At 36.8% G+C, this 17490-nt stretch overlaps 1 protein-coding gene across 5 annotated transcripts in view; it reads right to left on the bottom strand.

Annotated features, from left to right (window-relative positions):
- Nucleotides 1–17490, bottom strand: part of adgrg6 (adhesion G protein-coupled receptor G6) — a 59362-nt gene that overhangs the window by 12447 nt on the left and 29425 nt on the right. The window contains exons 7-23 of one of the 5 annotated variants that reach the window (XM_067417875.1): nucleotides 15751–15819; nucleotides 14997–15056; nucleotides 14409–14450; nucleotides 9489–9574; nucleotides 9246–9298; nucleotides 9118–9159; nucleotides 8860–8999; nucleotides 8302–8416; nucleotides 8067–8155; nucleotides 7784–7985; nucleotides 7420–7585; nucleotides 6425–6565; nucleotides 6252–6269; nucleotides 3374–3493; nucleotides 3151–3202; nucleotides 2949–3055; nucleotides 1912–2039 (exon numbers count right to left, since the gene is read on the bottom strand). In XM_067417875.1, coding sequence (XP_067273976.1) covers nucleotides 1912–2039; nucleotides 2949–3055; nucleotides 3151–3202; nucleotides 3374–3493; nucleotides 6252–6269; nucleotides 6425–6565; nucleotides 7420–7585; nucleotides 7784–7985; nucleotides 8067–8155; nucleotides 8302–8416; nucleotides 8860–8999; nucleotides 9118–9159; nucleotides 9246–9298; nucleotides 9489–9574; nucleotides 14409–14450; nucleotides 14997–15056; nucleotides 15751–15819 — 1630 coding nt within the window. The remainder of the gene's footprint in view (nucleotides 1–1911; nucleotides 2040–2948; nucleotides 3056–3150; nucleotides 3203–3373; nucleotides 3494–6251; nucleotides 6270–6424; nucleotides 6566–7419; nucleotides 7586–7783; nucleotides 7986–8066; nucleotides 8156–8301; nucleotides 8417–8859; nucleotides 9000–9117; nucleotides 9160–9245; nucleotides 9299–9488; nucleotides 9575–14408; nucleotides 14451–14996; nucleotides 15057–15750; nucleotides 15820–17490) is intronic. The other 4 variants (XM_067417877.1, XM_067417878.1, XM_067417879.1 and 1 more) reach the window with 4 other exon arrangements.

Genomic DNA, 17490 nt, shown 5'->3' with positions numbered 1-17490 from the left:
CTGTTGAGGCTCGCGCAGCCTCTCGAGGAGAAATGGAAACATCAGCCCCGCTCACACAAAGAAACTCAGTAACATACTGCATTAAAAATTCAAAATGTTTAGTTTTTATATTTTATAACAGTTTAAAAAAACCATATGACACGACCAACGAGTGTTGTTTTCCTGAATACCATCACGACAGAAAATGTGACACTGATTTCATTTGACAGTTCCATAAACAATGAATTAACATCAAGTCACTTACATTTTTTTGATTGCTTTTGTTCTATTTCAGCAGCGGAAATATTTCCAAGATCAGATTTCCACATCTGAACCATAACATATTGCACAGCAACAGTGCGTTACTGAATCAAAGATTCAATGCCCTATTCATAAACGACTGCCTCATTTATGAACGAATCAGCCGTTTGAACGAATCGACTCAATGACTCTCTCATAAGGATTCACCTGCCGCCATCTACTGGTGGTTTAGTTAACTTTTTTTAAGTTAAAACAATCTCATAGCATTATTTAGTGCAGTTGTAATTTTCCAGTGTTAATTATTTAATTTGATTGGTAACAACCCTATTGTATCTTATTCTAATTTAATTTATTAATCAAATTTAAGAATATAAAGGGAAAGCTGAAGCAAAGCCTATATTTAATAAGATATGGGGAAAATGTCCTTTATAAAAGGTAAAAATATCATAAATATGAAGATTTTAATACATCAAAGCTGATGAGAATGTTGCTTCAGAAAAATGACATTTAACTTTGCAGATAAGCAGAATTGTAAGTCAAAATGTAAACTAGGCAACAGATGGTAAGAACAATTACAATAACCCAAATCTAACTCAATTAAAATGCCACCGCTCATACTGTTTTCTTCTTTTTAATTATTAGAATTAGACATTAAGAGAATACATTTTTATGCAAGTACTTTTACTTTTAATACTTAAAGTACATTTAAAATCAGGTACTTTTTACTTTTTACTTAAGTAGGGTTGTCGTTGTAGTACTTCTACTTTTACTAAAGTAAATATATTTCTGGTTACTTGTACTTTTACTTAAGTACTGAGATTCAGTACTTCCTCCACCACTGTTGAGGAATACTAAGAAGGTTGATGTCTAACTTTAAAAAAATAATGAGGAGCAGGGTAGTGAATGACGTCTCGGGTCGCTAACAACCCGAGGTATGCATTTAAGGGTTAATAAAGTCTCTTATACTAACCACGGCTACATTTAATTGCTCAAATACACAGTAAAAACAGCAATATTCTGAAATAGTATTGCAATTTAAAATAACTTAAGTATTTGTAAAAAAAAAAAAAAAAAAGGTAAATGCTATATATTCCTGTGATGACAAAGCTGAATTTTCAGCAGCTATTAATACAGTCCACAGTGTGACATGCTACTTCAGACACATGAACGTCGGAAGCAACAAAAAATATGGGTGGGTCCCCCCAAAATTTTTACTGGAGTAGATACAATTTACATTACCTTATTAAAAACATCAACCATGACTGTTGACATTTTTTATCTGTGGGAAGGGTATGAAAAGTCCTCACACCCCCTGCACAGCCTGGATCATAACATTTATTTCCACAATCTGCCGTTTTTGCTATCCCCGTGTGAAGCTTGTTTACTTGCAGAACGCCGTTGATTCGGCTGCGCATTTACGCCTGACAATTAACATTGGCTGGCATGCAAATATTAGGGGCGTATCACAGGTGGCGTAATGTTGAGAATCGCTTGTTTTTCGTTGGTGTTTTTCACAAACAAGATTTACATATGAAAGAGGAGGCAATGGTGTTTGAGACTCACTGTATGTGATGTCCATGTACTGAACTCTTGTTATTTAACTATGGCATGGTTAATTCAATTTTTCATTCTAGGGCACCTTTAAAAGTCAAATAGTGTCAAGATACTCACTCAAAAGCGATGTATGTGAGCAGTGTTGCTGCTGAAAAAATGGCTGAGATGCCACAGCCGATGTAGGTAATGAATGTAAGAACCCTGTTGTTCTTCTCATCTATCTGCGTAGAAGTTCCAGAGATGTCCTAAAAGACAAACGTGAGGAAAAGTCAATCGATAATGGCATTCATCAGAGATGTGTCTCATTAGAGTTTAATTATTAGTGGAAATTGCTGAAATATGAAAAACACATCCATAGTGTAAGGTTTTATAAAAAGAAATGAATGGAATATGACTGAGGCATAGCGTATGCTTAGGTGAGAATTGATGAACGCGAAAGGGCAGAGAATATAACAAGAAAGAAAAAATAAATGAAATAATAAAATAATAAATAAAAATGTCATATGGATTTGATATAAGAGAAGAGGAGCTACAAAGGGTCAGAGGTCATCCACCAGAATTTGACTCTCTCGTGAACATGCATACAGTGATTACAGTTAAAAACGTTTTACATAAGGATATTTTTCATACAAAATCCCATCGCTTCAGAAGTTATTTATTAACCCGCTGGAGTTGTATAGTATACTTTTATGATGGATGGATGTGCCTTTTGGAGCTTCAAAATCCCTCTCATTATTTAACGCCATTACAAAGCTAAGAAGAGTCCGAAATTATGGGATAGTTTTCATTTTTGTATTCCTTGAATAGTACAAAAAAGTTGTTTTTTTCTTTCAAAAAACATGTAATGATTGCTCATGAAATAAATCATGACTACCTGTGATAAAGATTTTCTACAAAGCCAATGTCTGCACAATGCAATATACCGTATACCAGCATAATATAAAGTGCACCTTTAATATTACATGTCTATACTGCAAAACTACAGTGAAGTTTCTCTAATTAGCTATTTGCCAAGTATTTGTCCTTGTGTGTTTCAGGCGTGGTTAGCCACTCTGGATGACAAGACACATAGACATTGGTTCAGTCTGTCATATTGGCTTAGAACAAGAAACCACTCTGTTGGGTCATTTTGGTGCCAATCCCACAAATCTCACCATGAGAATGCCAAAGTGTGTGAGGTGATTACACAAGCAGACGGTCCTGTTGCTGTTGGACTCCGGACTGACCTCACAGCCTTCACTATTCCAGCCCCCTGTGTGATCTAATGACGACAAATGGATATTATACAATTATGTACAGCTTCCTATGGGACTGTTTTAATGCTTAAAGAGGGGCCAAATACATCATTTATTTTACCCTCACTTTGAAGGTTGAAATCCCAAAACACACAAAGAGGCTTTGGTTGACTCTGGAGGACAGACAGACACATTAAGATTGTTAGACACAATTGTTCTAGTTAGCTTGGACAAATCATTTTTTGGAAGAAAATGACTGCTTTGAAATGTCATTGACGGGAAGGTACACAAATAAAATGAATAGTTACTGTAATTACTTATAGAAAAAAAGAAAGGAGGAGTACCTGGTGCCTCAAATGTGCAATCTCTATCTTGACGGGATCCTGCAGGTTTTTGATGGTGAAGTTGCCAATACTGCTAGCCACCACATAGCTGTTCAAGGACATGCCATTACTTTGCCGATCCTAAAAAGAAATAAAACAGAATGTTAGGACAAAGCTGTTAGTCTACTTGGTGTCAGAAACAAATTAAACCTCCAATTTTTTCTATATAAATATATCACTTTTGTAAGTATGGACAAAGTACAGTTGCAAGAAAAAGTATGTGAACTGCTTGCAGAATCTGTGAAAATGTGAATAATTTTAACTAAATAAAAGAGATCATACAAAATTCGTTATTTTTATTTCATTTAGTGCTGTCCTGAATTAGATTAGCTTAACATAGTGACGGCAGAGTTGCAGAGGTTCCGCGTGCTTCTTGTAAACAAAGAAGCTGGCGACCGGCAGTTTTTCAAATCAGCTTTGATCGCGACTCTGGAAGACTTGGAGTTAAGCTTTTCTTTGAGAAAAGAACAAAGACAGCACTGAAATCATTCTTAAGAAGGGAAGATGTGTTCAGAGTTTTGCCGACCGGATACGGCAAAAAGTTCAATCTGTCAACTAGCTCCGCTTCACGTTGCTCTGTTTGGTTGTACCGCTATCCCATCGCGTGCAGAGGGAGTTTGAAAGACAACCGTTTATCCCGCCCCTCGGATTGAGCCCTGTCAATGGTGAGTTCCCAGACCAAACATCTTGATGTGGGTCTGGCTTGTCAGGCTACAAAAATAGCTGAATTTATTAAAATGACCCCGTTCAAAAGTTTATGAACCATTGATTCTCAACACTGTTGTTCCCTGATGATCCACAGCTAGTTTTTGTTTTGTGATGGTTGTTCTTGAGTCCCTTGTTTATCCTGAGCAGTTAAACTGCCCAATGTTCTTCATAAAAATCCCCCAGGTCCTGCACATTCTTCAGGTTCCAGCATATTTTGCATATTTGACCCTTTCCAACAGTGACTGTATGATTTTGAGATCCATCCTTTCACACTGAGGACAATTGAGGGACTCAATCACAACTATTAAATAGGTTCAATCATTCACTGATGCATTAAGAGCCGGGGGTGAAAACTTTTGAACAGCATGTCTAAAGGTTTCTTATTTTGTTTATATATATATATATATATATATATATATATATATATATATATATATATATATATATATATATATATATATATATATATATATATATATATATATAAAAACATTAAGTACTGAGCTTCAGAATTGTTTTCATTTAGTACTGCCATTCAGAAGCAACAGAAGATAATTACATGTTTTCCGGAAGACAAATTAAGTACAATTTACCTTGATCTTCAAAGTCAATGCTTTTTTCCCTCGGCTCATAATGCACTGTGTTTTCTTCTGGAGAATCAGTGAATGATTGAACCTATTTAATAGTTGTGATTGAGTCCCTCAATTGTCCTCAATGTGAAAAAATGGATCTCAAAATCATACAGTCACTGCTGGAGAGGGTTCAAATATGCAAAATATGCTGGAAACCTGAAGAATGTGCAGAACCTGGAGGATTTTTATGAAGAACGTTAGGGCAGTTTTACTTCTCAGGACAAACAAGGGACTCAAGAACAACCATCACATTAATATAATCCAGAGAACGATACACAGTATTAAGAATCAATGGTTCATAAACTTTTGAACGGGGTAATTTTAATAAATTCAGCTATGTTTTGAATTTTTTGTCTTGCACTATATGTAACATGTTTTACATATAGTAACACAAAAAAATAACATGCATTTTGTATGATCCCTCTTTTTTAGTTAAAATTATTCACATTTTCTGCAAGCGGTTCACATACTTTTTCTTGCAACTGTATATCACTTTTGTTAGCTATTAGTAAGTGACAAATGTTGGATTCAGATAAGGAACACATCATTAGATATACAGTATATGTTAATCAAATTAATGACATACCGTTCCATAGGTTTGGGGCGGTATGTTTTTAAAGTTTTTTGAAAGAAGTCTCTTATGTATGAATGCTTGTTTCCGCCACAGAATAAAAAAGGAAAAAGGTAATACGACTTTCAGAATTGTATAATAAAGTCATAATTGCTAGTTATAAAGTCAGAATTGAGTGATATAAAGTCGCAGTTGCGAGTTTGTATAATTGCAATTCAGACTTTTTTCCCTCACAATTAAGAGTTTATATCTCATTATTCTGACTTTAGATATAGATATGAGATATAAACACAAATGCTAGATATGAAGTCAGAATTGTGAGTGATAAACTCAAAGTTCTTTTTTTCCCCTCACGCAGGATTGGACTTTATAACACGCAATTGCAAGTTTATATCTCACACAAGCCTGAGAAAAGAAGTAGGTGCGAGTTATAAAGTAAGAATTATATAAATATGATATAATTACTAGAAAAAAGTCTGGATTTAATTTTTTTTTTTTAAATATCTTGCAGTCTGTTAAAAGCTTCCATACTTATGCCCACCAAGGTTGCATTTATTTGATCAAAAATACAGTACAATTATAATGTGAAATATTACAGCAAACTAAAACAACTGCTTTCAATTTTTCATAAAATGTAATTTATTCCTGTGATGGCAAACTGAATTTTCAGGAGCTATTACTCCAGTCTTCAGTGCTTGTTTTTTTCAGGATGCTTGAATGAACAGACAGCTCAAAAGTTTATTTTGAGAATTTTATTACAGAATTTATTTAAACTAGACATTACTGTCAATTTTGATCAATTTGAATGTATCCTTGCTGAATAAAAGTTATAAAGGAAGTGTATGTTACACAATTTTATTCTGAGTTCTTTCTGAGGAGTTAGTTTACTCAGCACTGAGAGAAAATTTCCAGAGATTCATTACCGTACCATTAATGATCCGAAGTGCTATTGACAGAAATATCAATGAGAATTGTCAATATTAAATTGTTCTTCAGCCCTTTAAATAAAGCCTTACTTTAATATGTGAATGGACTATAGAATACCACAAATACTTTAATATAGAACAATTTACAGCACAGCGATTTAAAAAAATTGCTCACCTGAAAGAGTCCTGTCTTGGTGAAGAACATAAAGTTTATTCTGGAGACCCTCTCGATTTGTGAATTACTCAGGTTGTTCAGCAGTGTTGGAGGTAAAGTGACCACAGCCAAAGCATTCAGGGCCCCTGACTCAAAATCAATCTGGGAAGAAAAAGTTACTCATCGCATGTCTGCATGATAATAGTAGTCAAAATATTTAATTAATGGACATGTAAGGAACAGGGGATGTCTTGTACTACTGTAAAAAAGTTAAAATCTTAAAGTTGCGTGATCCCGAATTAGTATTCTTTGAAATTATAAGAGCTACAATTCATGTTATGGGGGAGAGGTTACTGCACCATCTGCCAGAATAAAGCGGTAATTAATTCATTAAAGGATCTCAAGTAAAAATAGACTGGCTGTATAACCTATTATGAGGCCTTCAGGCGATAATATAATATTTAGTTTGGCTAATTTGTATTTTTAATCCTTTAAAATCCCTTAATTACTTACAGTGCTCCTCAACTATATAAATACTGTTGCACAAAAATACTGTTTAAAGCTGCGAGAATGCTAAAAATACAGAAAATCCACTTAAATACTTGCATAAATATACATTTTGACACTTCAAGAGAGAAAATGTGTCATTTTCTGAGTCACTCCCAGACTCTACAATGTTGTTTTTTCCTCCCACAACTTTCCAGGAACCATTGGCTCTTAATCAAAGGGTGCAACCTCTGGGCATGGTCCATACACGTCACCTCTCATTACACTGCTTTAATTGCTAAAGATTACTTAACTGCTAAAATGTTTGGGCAGCAAATAAAGTGTTTGGGCAGCTTGCTGTAGGAAGTCTTAAGCAAATTTTATTGCAGTACATATTCAAATACACACGCAAAACCAGATTATAGACCCCCATTGAGCAAAAACACACTCACATACCTATATAAAGAGTTGTCAAATGTCACATCTAACGACATGTAACACCCTATGCAAAGAAGTGCAATGACATTTACCTGAGGGTCTGTCGTGTTTGTCGCTATAAACGCACTGAAAGTGGTCCCATTAAAATTGCTGATGTTGAGGGCAGAAACTCCAATGGCCAGATATTTGGATGTGATGGTCAGTGAGGGCCCATCAAACTCAATCTTCTGCACTAGGTCATCCATTGCTTTGAGAGCTCTGATCCAATATGATATAATAAGAAGCACAGATGAAAAGATTAAAAACTCCTGGGCTGAATATTCAAGGTACTGAGTAATTCACAACTGGAAATCTGATGTTTAGTGAAGATATTTAATTCAATGTGTTCAACTCAATTCAATCAATTTCGAGCAAAATGTTGCCTTCATTTTTAAGTCCAATAAGCTCTGCACATACGTCTCTGAGGCGTCCTTTTGAGCGGCATCTGAGCTGACCATGACGTTGGAGATTATAGTGACCACAGTGCCAGCCAGGGTGGAGTTGATTTTGGCTATGTTCACAAGCTCTTTTAACTTGGAAACAACCTGTGTCACCTCCTCTACAGAGAGCTCATTATTGGTTATGTCAGCGAGCTGCACGGCCACTTCCATTGCATTCTCTGTTGAATTGAAAGTAAGACTTATTAAAGCTAGTTTTGATTTTAGAGTAATGTTTGCAGTCAGTGTGGATCAGAACTTACCTTGTGAAATGGAAATGCTTGTTATATTAGTGCAGTTTTCACGGTCAGGCAGGGCCCAAAACGATGTATAATTATACTGGCTAATCATGCTAAAAAGCAGAAAAAAGACAAACATACAATATTTTAATTGACTTTTCAAACACACCTGCTAGAACATAATTACAGTTTGGAACTGCTTTAATTAGTAGGTTATTCCCATTTTCATGTAGATCATAAGGTATAAGTGTCTACTCACCAAGTCCTGGATGCGTTTTGCTCTTTGTAAGGGAAGCAGGGGATATACTGGGTGACTGTGGGTCTGCTCTCTGGCCATCTGTAGTGGAATGGGAACTCCTCTGGCTGGCAGTTTTCTGAGGCAAAGCAACCAAACAAGTACAGGATTCAAATAATTCAATTACAAACCTTTCTTTAAAGAGGAGCCACATGTTCAGAAATTTTACAGCCTATGTGCATCCTCAAAGGTTTTTCCTCATCAAAGGTTTTTACTTGTTATAAGATATGAACATGTTTCACTACACACTTTTGTGGTGATGTCATGCTACCTCCATGCTGCTAGGTATCAGTGTAAGTTTAAGATGAATACCATATCAGCCACATTTTATGAGATCTTAATAATAATAATATTACACACACACACACACACACACACACACACACACACACACACACACACACACACACACACACACACACACACACACACACACACACACACACACACACACACACACACACACACACACACACACACACACACACACACACACACACACACACACACACAATGCCATACCCATTAAATGTACGATCACACCGTCCAAAATCAAGCTATTTTCCATTGCAGGGGCATTTCTCAGCCAGTTCTCAATCTCTGCCTCTGTCAGACTCGCATCTGTGGTATTCTTATACACCAGCAGGGCCATGTAGGTTTGTCTAAGTAGAATGTAACATCACAACATTTTTTTAGACCTTAAATTTTAGACCTAAATAAAGATTGTGAGACATGGCTAGCATTTCATTAGTAAAAATATAAACTATTTAAATGTTTTACCGTATCGTTGTGGCCCTTGAGAGAGCATTGTCAGGTTGGAGACTGAAAAGGGGATGAGAGTTAGATTGTTAACAGTCATCATTCGATAAAAGAAAGAGATGTTCATTCAAATGAAAAAAGAACCCTACCTGACACCATTAACATAAACTTTGTAGATCCAGTTCTGAAATGTTTTATTAAGCTGTAAAACCCACAAAAGAAATGGATTAGTAAGCAGTGATGTGTTTAGAAAGAGATATAATTGATAGCTAATGCAGAAGTATAAAACATGTTATATTAGTGCAAACCAAGGATTTTAAAAATAAATTCATCAGTTCTCTTAATATAGAGAATTAAAATGTTTTTAACAGTGAAACAAAACAAATACAAACCCATTGAGATATCATCATTTTAACATCCCTGGGGTTGTTTGCTTGTTCATCAATAACCACAAGGGATATTCTGTAGAAAATTTCCTCTGTAAAAGGAGAATACAGTATTTTTTATCAATTAAAAAAAAATATATATATTCACCTTTTTTTCTGTGTTGCATAGCAGTAGTTAAAATAAAATAAATCTTAGTAATTAGCCATTTTGAAACAAATGTGGTCTCAAGATAGTCTTTTTAAATTAAATCTATCGAATTAAAAAATTCATTATAGATGATTTGCCATAAAATAAAAAAATAAATAAAAAATCCTGGTTCTTTAAGCCATGTATTTTGACATCTACTGCTATGCTGCACTTCTATCACAAGATGGCTCTCATGTATCTTGAGTTGTTAGTCCTTGACTACTTTATAATGCATAACTACACCATGCCAAGACTTTCTTAGGAGACTCCAGATATAATACAATTTTAAAAATATATATTTCCACAAATTGAAAATGTGAGAGAGCATCCTAAGATAGCACACTTCTCTCATAAAATAATCAGAGTGCAAATTCTTCTTGAAAGTAAAGCTGAACTGTTCAATGTAGAAAATAATTATATCAGGTAGTCTCCTAAGAAGGAAGAATGATACAAATCTGGATAATTACAAGAGACCTATGCACTCAATTTGAGTGAGCGAGTAACAGCCAGTACACGAAGAGCACTGAAACTCAATGATTTTCAGAACTGACTATGGTTAATATCTTGCTACTTGCTACTAGTTAATCACATTAAATCAAAAATAAAAATTTGCACACCGAGAAGACAGAGTGATTTTTTCCCCTCTACTGAACAACCCATCATTCTATGATCACTTGCTCAGAAAGTCAGGATTCGGCAATAAAAGAAGCTATCTTTCTTTCTAAGTTCTAGATTGTTATTGGAAAACATACTGTTCCCGGTTGAAAGTCCACACAGACATGTAATATGAAAGGGAGCTTTACATGGACATGGGGCCAGTTCTGTAGTAGTCCCATTGGTGGCACCAGTGTGCATAGAGCCAAACCCTGCACTGCCTCCTTTGGTCGGGGTGTCGACTGTGCCATTTATGGGGACAAAAGGCTGGTCGTCAATAGCTGGAGACGGATGTGTCTCGCTATCTGTGGTGGCGGGCTGAACAACGAGCATATTGTGGTTGTGGCTGGAGGGGTTTGCTGATTCATTCTTGGCCCAAAATGGCTGCTTTGTTGTTGAGGAGTGGACATGTTTAGTGTCCAGCAGGTCTTGACTGTAGCTGCTTGAAATGTCCATTGATTTGGAGGGTTGAAGGACTGGAATGGAGGCACTTGATTCAAGTTCTGATGGCATTCTGCTTGTAAAGGTGGAGAACTGATGAAAAGCAGGGTTTGAAAGGGTACGAGATGACAGATCTGCATCGGTCATAGTCATTTTCAAACGAGGAGATGATTCAAATGTGTGTATATCTGTTTTAAACAATTCATATGCTAAAATAGTGTTTGAATGGCTCACAGTCTGCTTAGTGGTCATGTTTGCAAAGTTACTATGTGAACCATTAGAGTTATGTATGCTTTTTTGGATATATGACTTAGAGACTTCTGACATATTTAGAGAAGAAGTTGTATTGAGAGACCATGTGCTGGTGGTGGCTTCAACATGTGTGTGGGTTGGACTGCTTATCCCACTATCTGCACCAGAAATAACAAATCCATCCTGATAAATCTCTCCTTCAGACTGAGAAGGAAAGACATCAGCAGGCTTCATGAAGTTAGAAATGTCCATTGTCTCTGATTGATATCTTAATTTGGTTTCATAAGGTAAGGCCTCATCTGGTCCAATCTTACTGATCAAATTGAACAAAAGAGAGGGAAATATTTCAGTTGATGAAATTTGGGAACTCTCCCCAGAATAGCCCGACCATGCTGAAGTGACCATGCCATGTTCTGAGCCAGAGTCTAAAATGTTTTGGGAGGGCATATTGAATGTGGGCGATACATCTATCCTTTCCACTTTCATTTGAGAGTCTGAATTAAGGGGTGAAGACAGAGAACCTCTCCATTCATCTGTCAGGGCCACCACAGAAACGCATGGTAATTCTGAACTAGCGCTGACAGAAATATGAGGCATATGCGACAAGTCCCTCAGATCAGCCTCTGAAGGATTAACATCGCCTTGCCTGCTTAAGCCTCTGAAAAGTGTCTCTGGCAATCTGTTTACACGTGACGGCTCCAGCATCAGAGGTGAATCTAATTTAGACCGGCTGCCCACTATTGACGTAGAAATGCCGCTTGTGAAGCTCGGATACAAAGTGAGAACTCTAGAAGTTGGAAATTGGCTGGAGTCAACAGCTTGTGGGTTTTCAGAGAGCATAAACTGATTGTTCATTGAGGGTAAAACCAGGTCAGTATTGTTTTTGGCATCCAAGATAAAGAGACTTTGGGCTGAGCCAGGTGTCAAAGATGGGAAAACATCAGTGTGCGGCGAAGAAGACAACAGGCTTGGTCTGATGGCCTCTATCATTAAAGAGTCACTTTGAACCCCTGCAGTTGGCAATGAACTCAGAGGCTCAATAAGAGTGGCAGCACTGCGGGTTGAATCCATAAGCAGTCCAGTCACCGGCTCGACACTAAAAGAGGGAGAGAGAGAGGAGATAACAAGTGTCTCTGTTTTGATGGGATAGCTGCCTTGCGGAGCAAGAGGGCTCACTGCCAAATGATCTATGAGTATAACAGTTTGATCAGGGAGATTGTCGAAAGTGCTCTGTTGGGAGATTGATGAAGAAATGGAAGGGGTGGTATCGGTAAGACTATACTTATGTTCTGTCAAGCTTGTCCTGGGAAAACTCTCTGCTAAAGTTTCTATCTGGTCAAGTGTAACCATTGTGGGCCTGATGGTAGACTTTTTCTGATCTTGTTGCACATCTTTAAAGGTGTCTATGGTGGCAGTTGCCTCCGAGAGGCCCCAGGGCATGGTGCTTGTTAGCTTTATATCCACAAGGTGTGTGGGCGACTGCTCTGGCCATGCTGCTGTTTGACCAAAGAGACTCTTGAGCTCAGGCTGGATCATTTGCACACCTGTCCCTCCTGGACTCATGGAAGGAGAAGGGATAAGTGTCCAGTTGCTGTCTGTCTCGAGCTGCTCTGAGACCTGTGCCAACTCTGACATAACCCAGGGTAAACTAAGAACTGACTGACTGTGTAAATGTTCATGTTTGCTAACAGCCTGTCTCACAGGTCCAAAAGTCGTTGTGTTGACAGTAGGCACACTTTCTACTTCTAAAAAAGACATGTTATGGGGGATGGCAGTGGCCAAGCTTTCATCCAGAGAGTAGGTGGAATCAAAATCAAAAAGGCTGAAGACATCATCATCCAAGTCAATGTCATAAAAAAACGCCTCTGGGCCAAAACCAGATGGGTAATCAAGTATCTCTGTGCTGTTCTTGTCACTATCGCTCAGGACCAGTTGGGGAGCTAACGGCTTATTCTTACGATTACTGAGTGACGCCACCTGGAAAGACTCAAAATCTTCACTCTGATTGTGAGCATCTGGTTGCCATGGAGGCTTCACCTGGGAATAGGCTGGCCTCATGCTTGTAGAGTCTGTTTTCTTGGCAACAGAGGCCAATGTGGATGTTTTCAGCCAGTGAGATTCATTTGTCATGCTTATTGTCGGTTGGGCAGGCGGCTTGGTCAGATGGATGATGGGACGTTTGTGTGGCCGAGTGACGGCAGCCTCAACTTTCTTCCTCACAGGCCAGATGAGGGGTGTGGAGATGAAGCCGAGTGATGTTTTTGGGCTCCGGGGAGCAGGAGCAACAAGAGGCCTAGCAGGGGGAGAGCTAGTGGACGGAGTCTCAGCGCCAGGAGTAAACCGCAGTAGTGACCACAAAAATGCAGCCCTCTCTTTTTCTGCTCCAATTATTTAGCAGAGGATCCAGGATTTGGTAAAAATGAAGAGGTCAGAGCAGGCTATTATTTATATTTGCAGATATACAGTACACACGATTTAACAGAACAAAACAATATACAGGAAAATATTGTTTAAAAAAAAAAAACAGAATATAGAAAGAAGTTAGCACAATGACTGTTTGAAACAAGTAAAGCACAAACATATTCCAAAGCACAAACATATTCCGTTTACCAAAATGAGGACTGTAAAGAAAGCAAAAATGAAGTTATACAGCAGAAACACAGATAAAGGATTTCAGGAAAACTGTCAGGAAGGCAATGCTAATGCAGAAGGAAAGCTAGAAAAATAGTATTAGCATCATAAATAAACAAATTAGTTCTAAATGACTTGACAGTAAATATATAAGGAACTAACAAATATAAAATAGATAATATTGAAGTACACAGGATGCTTGGCAGAAAGTAAACAAATTAATAGTTACTTTTGAAATGTAGCTTTGCTAACAAGCAAGAGAACAGTGGAGAACTGTAATAGCTGCCAGAAAAGGTTCAAGCTGAACACATTTAGGAAATTTAAGAATATGCAGTGAAAGAGAAGAGGGAAGATATGTGTTTAAAGACTGCTATGACCTGAAAAAAAAAGCTCTCACGATTTTGATAGATACATACAGGAAGTAGAGGTCAAGTCTAAAAACAAAAACATATTCACAGATTTAAGCTAAGCTAAACACAGCAGACAGTTAACAGTTAGAGTTAGAAGGTATTTATTAGTCCAATTTTTTTTTTTTTTTGACATTCTAGTAGATAAGTATATAAAAAATAAGAGGTATTAAGCCTTTAATCAGCACCCAGAAATTTTTAGAGCAGTAAACCAATCTTTTAATTATTTTTTTTAATTCTATTTAGACAAGCTAGCCGCTCCCATTCTGCCCATATAAATGAAAGTTTTGCAGTGACATCACCTGGTAAGCACAAGCAAGCCATGTATGACGTGAGATAACAGGTTTGGCTTACCATTGGTTTTGCTGTTGGACAGAGGTGAGTTAGTAGCAGCAGCTGCAGATGAAGGAATGGATTAAGTGACTGATGAATGTTTTAGGGAAATTAACAAAAAGCTATGCATGAGGAAATAAGACAAGGGTCCTTATAGTGCCATGCAGTTTCTTTCTGTTGATTGGTCTTTTTTTTTCCTTTTTTTTCTTGGTCGGGCAGTTTGAGAAAACTTGTGCCACTATTTTATCCAACTGAAATTTTGAAAAATAAAAATGTGTCCTTGTTTTTATTTTATATATATATATATATATATATATATATATATATATATATATATATATATATATATATATAATGTTAAACAATGTTAAAAGTACAGCAATATGAAACAGCAGAAATGTATAATAATGGCTGAAAAGGTGAATGAAAAATGAAAAGAAATCTGTTTTTTTTTTATAGTTGTAGTTGTTGTTTTAGCACAAGTAGTAGGCGGGAGTGGAACTAGTGTTGGTATAAAGAGGCAGAGCCACGCACATGTATTAGTGAGGCCATATATCATACCTCATTAAACAGAATATAAAACTGTAGGAAACCTAGATATTTGCTTACCAGAAGTTGTGGTTAGAGGCATGCTAGAAGTAGGTGTGTATGAAAGAGTAGTAGTAAGAGCTGATGAAGAAAATAGAAAGATAATGAGCTGTATTGACATGCATTCATATTTAAAGTTTGAAAACGAATATTTAGTTTCTCTTCATAACATTATTAAAAATGTAGATTTATAGATGCAGTGACAAAAAATATGTAATGAATAATGACTTTATAATTATAATTTGACAGATGACATGACGAACAACATTTCTGTCATCATTCCAACACTATAAGGATACATACATTTTCAATTTTGGGTAAACTAGTTATATTAAGTAACAGCATCAAGAGAGATAGAAAAAAGTACATTTAAAAAGGAATTAATACTGTGTACAAACTTTTAAATCACCTGTAATGATGTGATTGATGATGTACAATGATGTGACTGATATTAGCATTTAAACCAGACAGATTTACTGAAGGATTCCATTAAAAATAGCGACATTATGTGCCATATAAAGCAAGCATTCTCATTGGAAATATTTAAAATCTGCTTTCGAACATTTTAAAAAGTCACTAAATATTCTGGAACACGGCCACTGGCATTAATAAAACATCCTTTATTTCTAAATGAAACATTACTTTCGCAGCTAATAAGGATATTCTCCAAATGAATGAATACCACATGTTCTGCATTAGGCAAAAGACATTACCCTCATGAAACAAAAGAAACACACGGGCATAAAATGATGAAAAGGCAGAGGTGAATGCTTACCGTGGATTGTTGCATTAGTAGGAATCATGTTAGTGGTGGCAATGGGTGTGGTGGTAACAGTTAATGTTGCTGGTGGCAGGGATGGAAGAAGGGCACACTGGCATTAAATGGAGGTTAGAATGAAACCAAAAAAAGCAAGAACAACTTGTGGAGCAAACAACAGTTGTGTGAATCACAAGCATAGCGCGAGATGAATATGGAAAAAATAGATTAACCAGAAATTAAAAATCAGACATTTTCTTAAAAATATTTAAGGGCAAAAAAAAAAAAAAAAAAAAATCGGGTAACGTTGTTTTTTACTTGCCCTTTACAATGTGCTGAAGTGGGATGTTCTCCTGCTAGCTCTTATGTTTTCATAACAATTTTCTGACCGTTACTTGTTACAGCCAGGATATTGAAGTGTATCTTTAGAAATACATAGGTCAATATGTCTATTTTTTACCTATGTTTTTTCCTCCCTCAGATACAAATCCAGTAAAGTATGATGCCCCCTTTGACCCATCCCAAAAGATTTATTTAGATATATGCACAGAAACTTTATATTTTATATGCACTGATAAACATATAGATTTCTCTGCATAGATGTGTTAGCTCCATTATATAGTGCAGGCATATCATAAATAAAAAAATAACCAACAACCTCAACTATGCCAAAGTATAGTTTAAAGGGGGGGTGAAATGCTGTTTTATGCATACTAAACATGGACAAAGTTTCAGAAAAAAAAACAAAAAACAAGAAATTAGACGTTTGATGGAGTATTTCTGTGCCAAAAATACTCTTTCCGGTTTCTCATAAGTTTCAGAACTTTTTTTCCCCGAGTATGGTCTATCTGGCATTAGATGAGGTGGAATTTCCTTGTACGGGCCGTACGGGATCTTCTCCCGGAAGGGCGAGAGAGCAAACGCTTTAGGGAAGCCGGCTTCGCTGCAGTCACAGGACTTCACGAAATCAACAATGTCACCAAAGAAGTGTGTTTTTGGATGTCAGGGCAAGACAACCCTGTACAGCTTCCCAAAGAACCCTGCGTTAATGGGACAGTGGATGGAGTTTGTTTTTCCTGAGCAGCAACGGAGTTATGAAAGTGTTTTTGTTTGTTCCCTGCATTTCGGCGACGATGGTTTATAAACAAGGTGACAGTTCAACTCCGGATTTGTACCTCGTCTAATGCTGAAAGTTGGAGCTGTTCCAGCGATTAAGGTTCACGGTGGTATGTTGGAAGCAGGCGGTGAGTAAAACTGCTTTAAATGTCTTTGTGTTGTTAGCTATCGATTCGTTCATTCAAATTCGCTACTATTCCATTGTTTTTCTATGTAAAGACACACTAGTCTGAAGTGTAAAACCGTTCAGCTTGCTACTGCTAACATTAAATCGCATTCAATAGTCCATAAACCAAATTACAGTATGTCCTTATAAACCACAAGTAAGCATACAAATGTTGTAAAGCTTGCCAGCATGACAAGCCGCTAAACAAAATACAGGTACAGACAGTACATACACATTGAGACGTCCTGCTGTAGTCATCGTTACTGCTTCTCCTGTTCAATTTCAGCCTCTAGATATGATTCTGGATCATATATGTATGGCTAAATCTGAGTGATCTCAATGGTTTATTTACGGAAAAAAATTAAATTGAAATAAAAAAAAAATTCTTGATGTTTAAGGATGTCAAAGCTTTCAGATGCTCACAACGCACTAGCTGCGCATGCTCAACATTTTTTAGCTCCGCCCACAAGGTACGC

This window comes from Pseudorasbora parva, chromosome 15 (assembly GCF_024679245.1).
Source record: "Pseudorasbora parva isolate DD20220531a chromosome 15, ASM2467924v1, whole genome shotgun sequence".
Classification (NCBI taxonomy): domain Eukaryota; kingdom Metazoa; phylum Chordata; class Actinopteri; order Cypriniformes; family Gobionidae; genus Pseudorasbora; species Pseudorasbora parva.
Note: the sequence above shows the minus strand (reverse complement) of the source record. Positions and strands in the feature narration are given on the sequence as shown.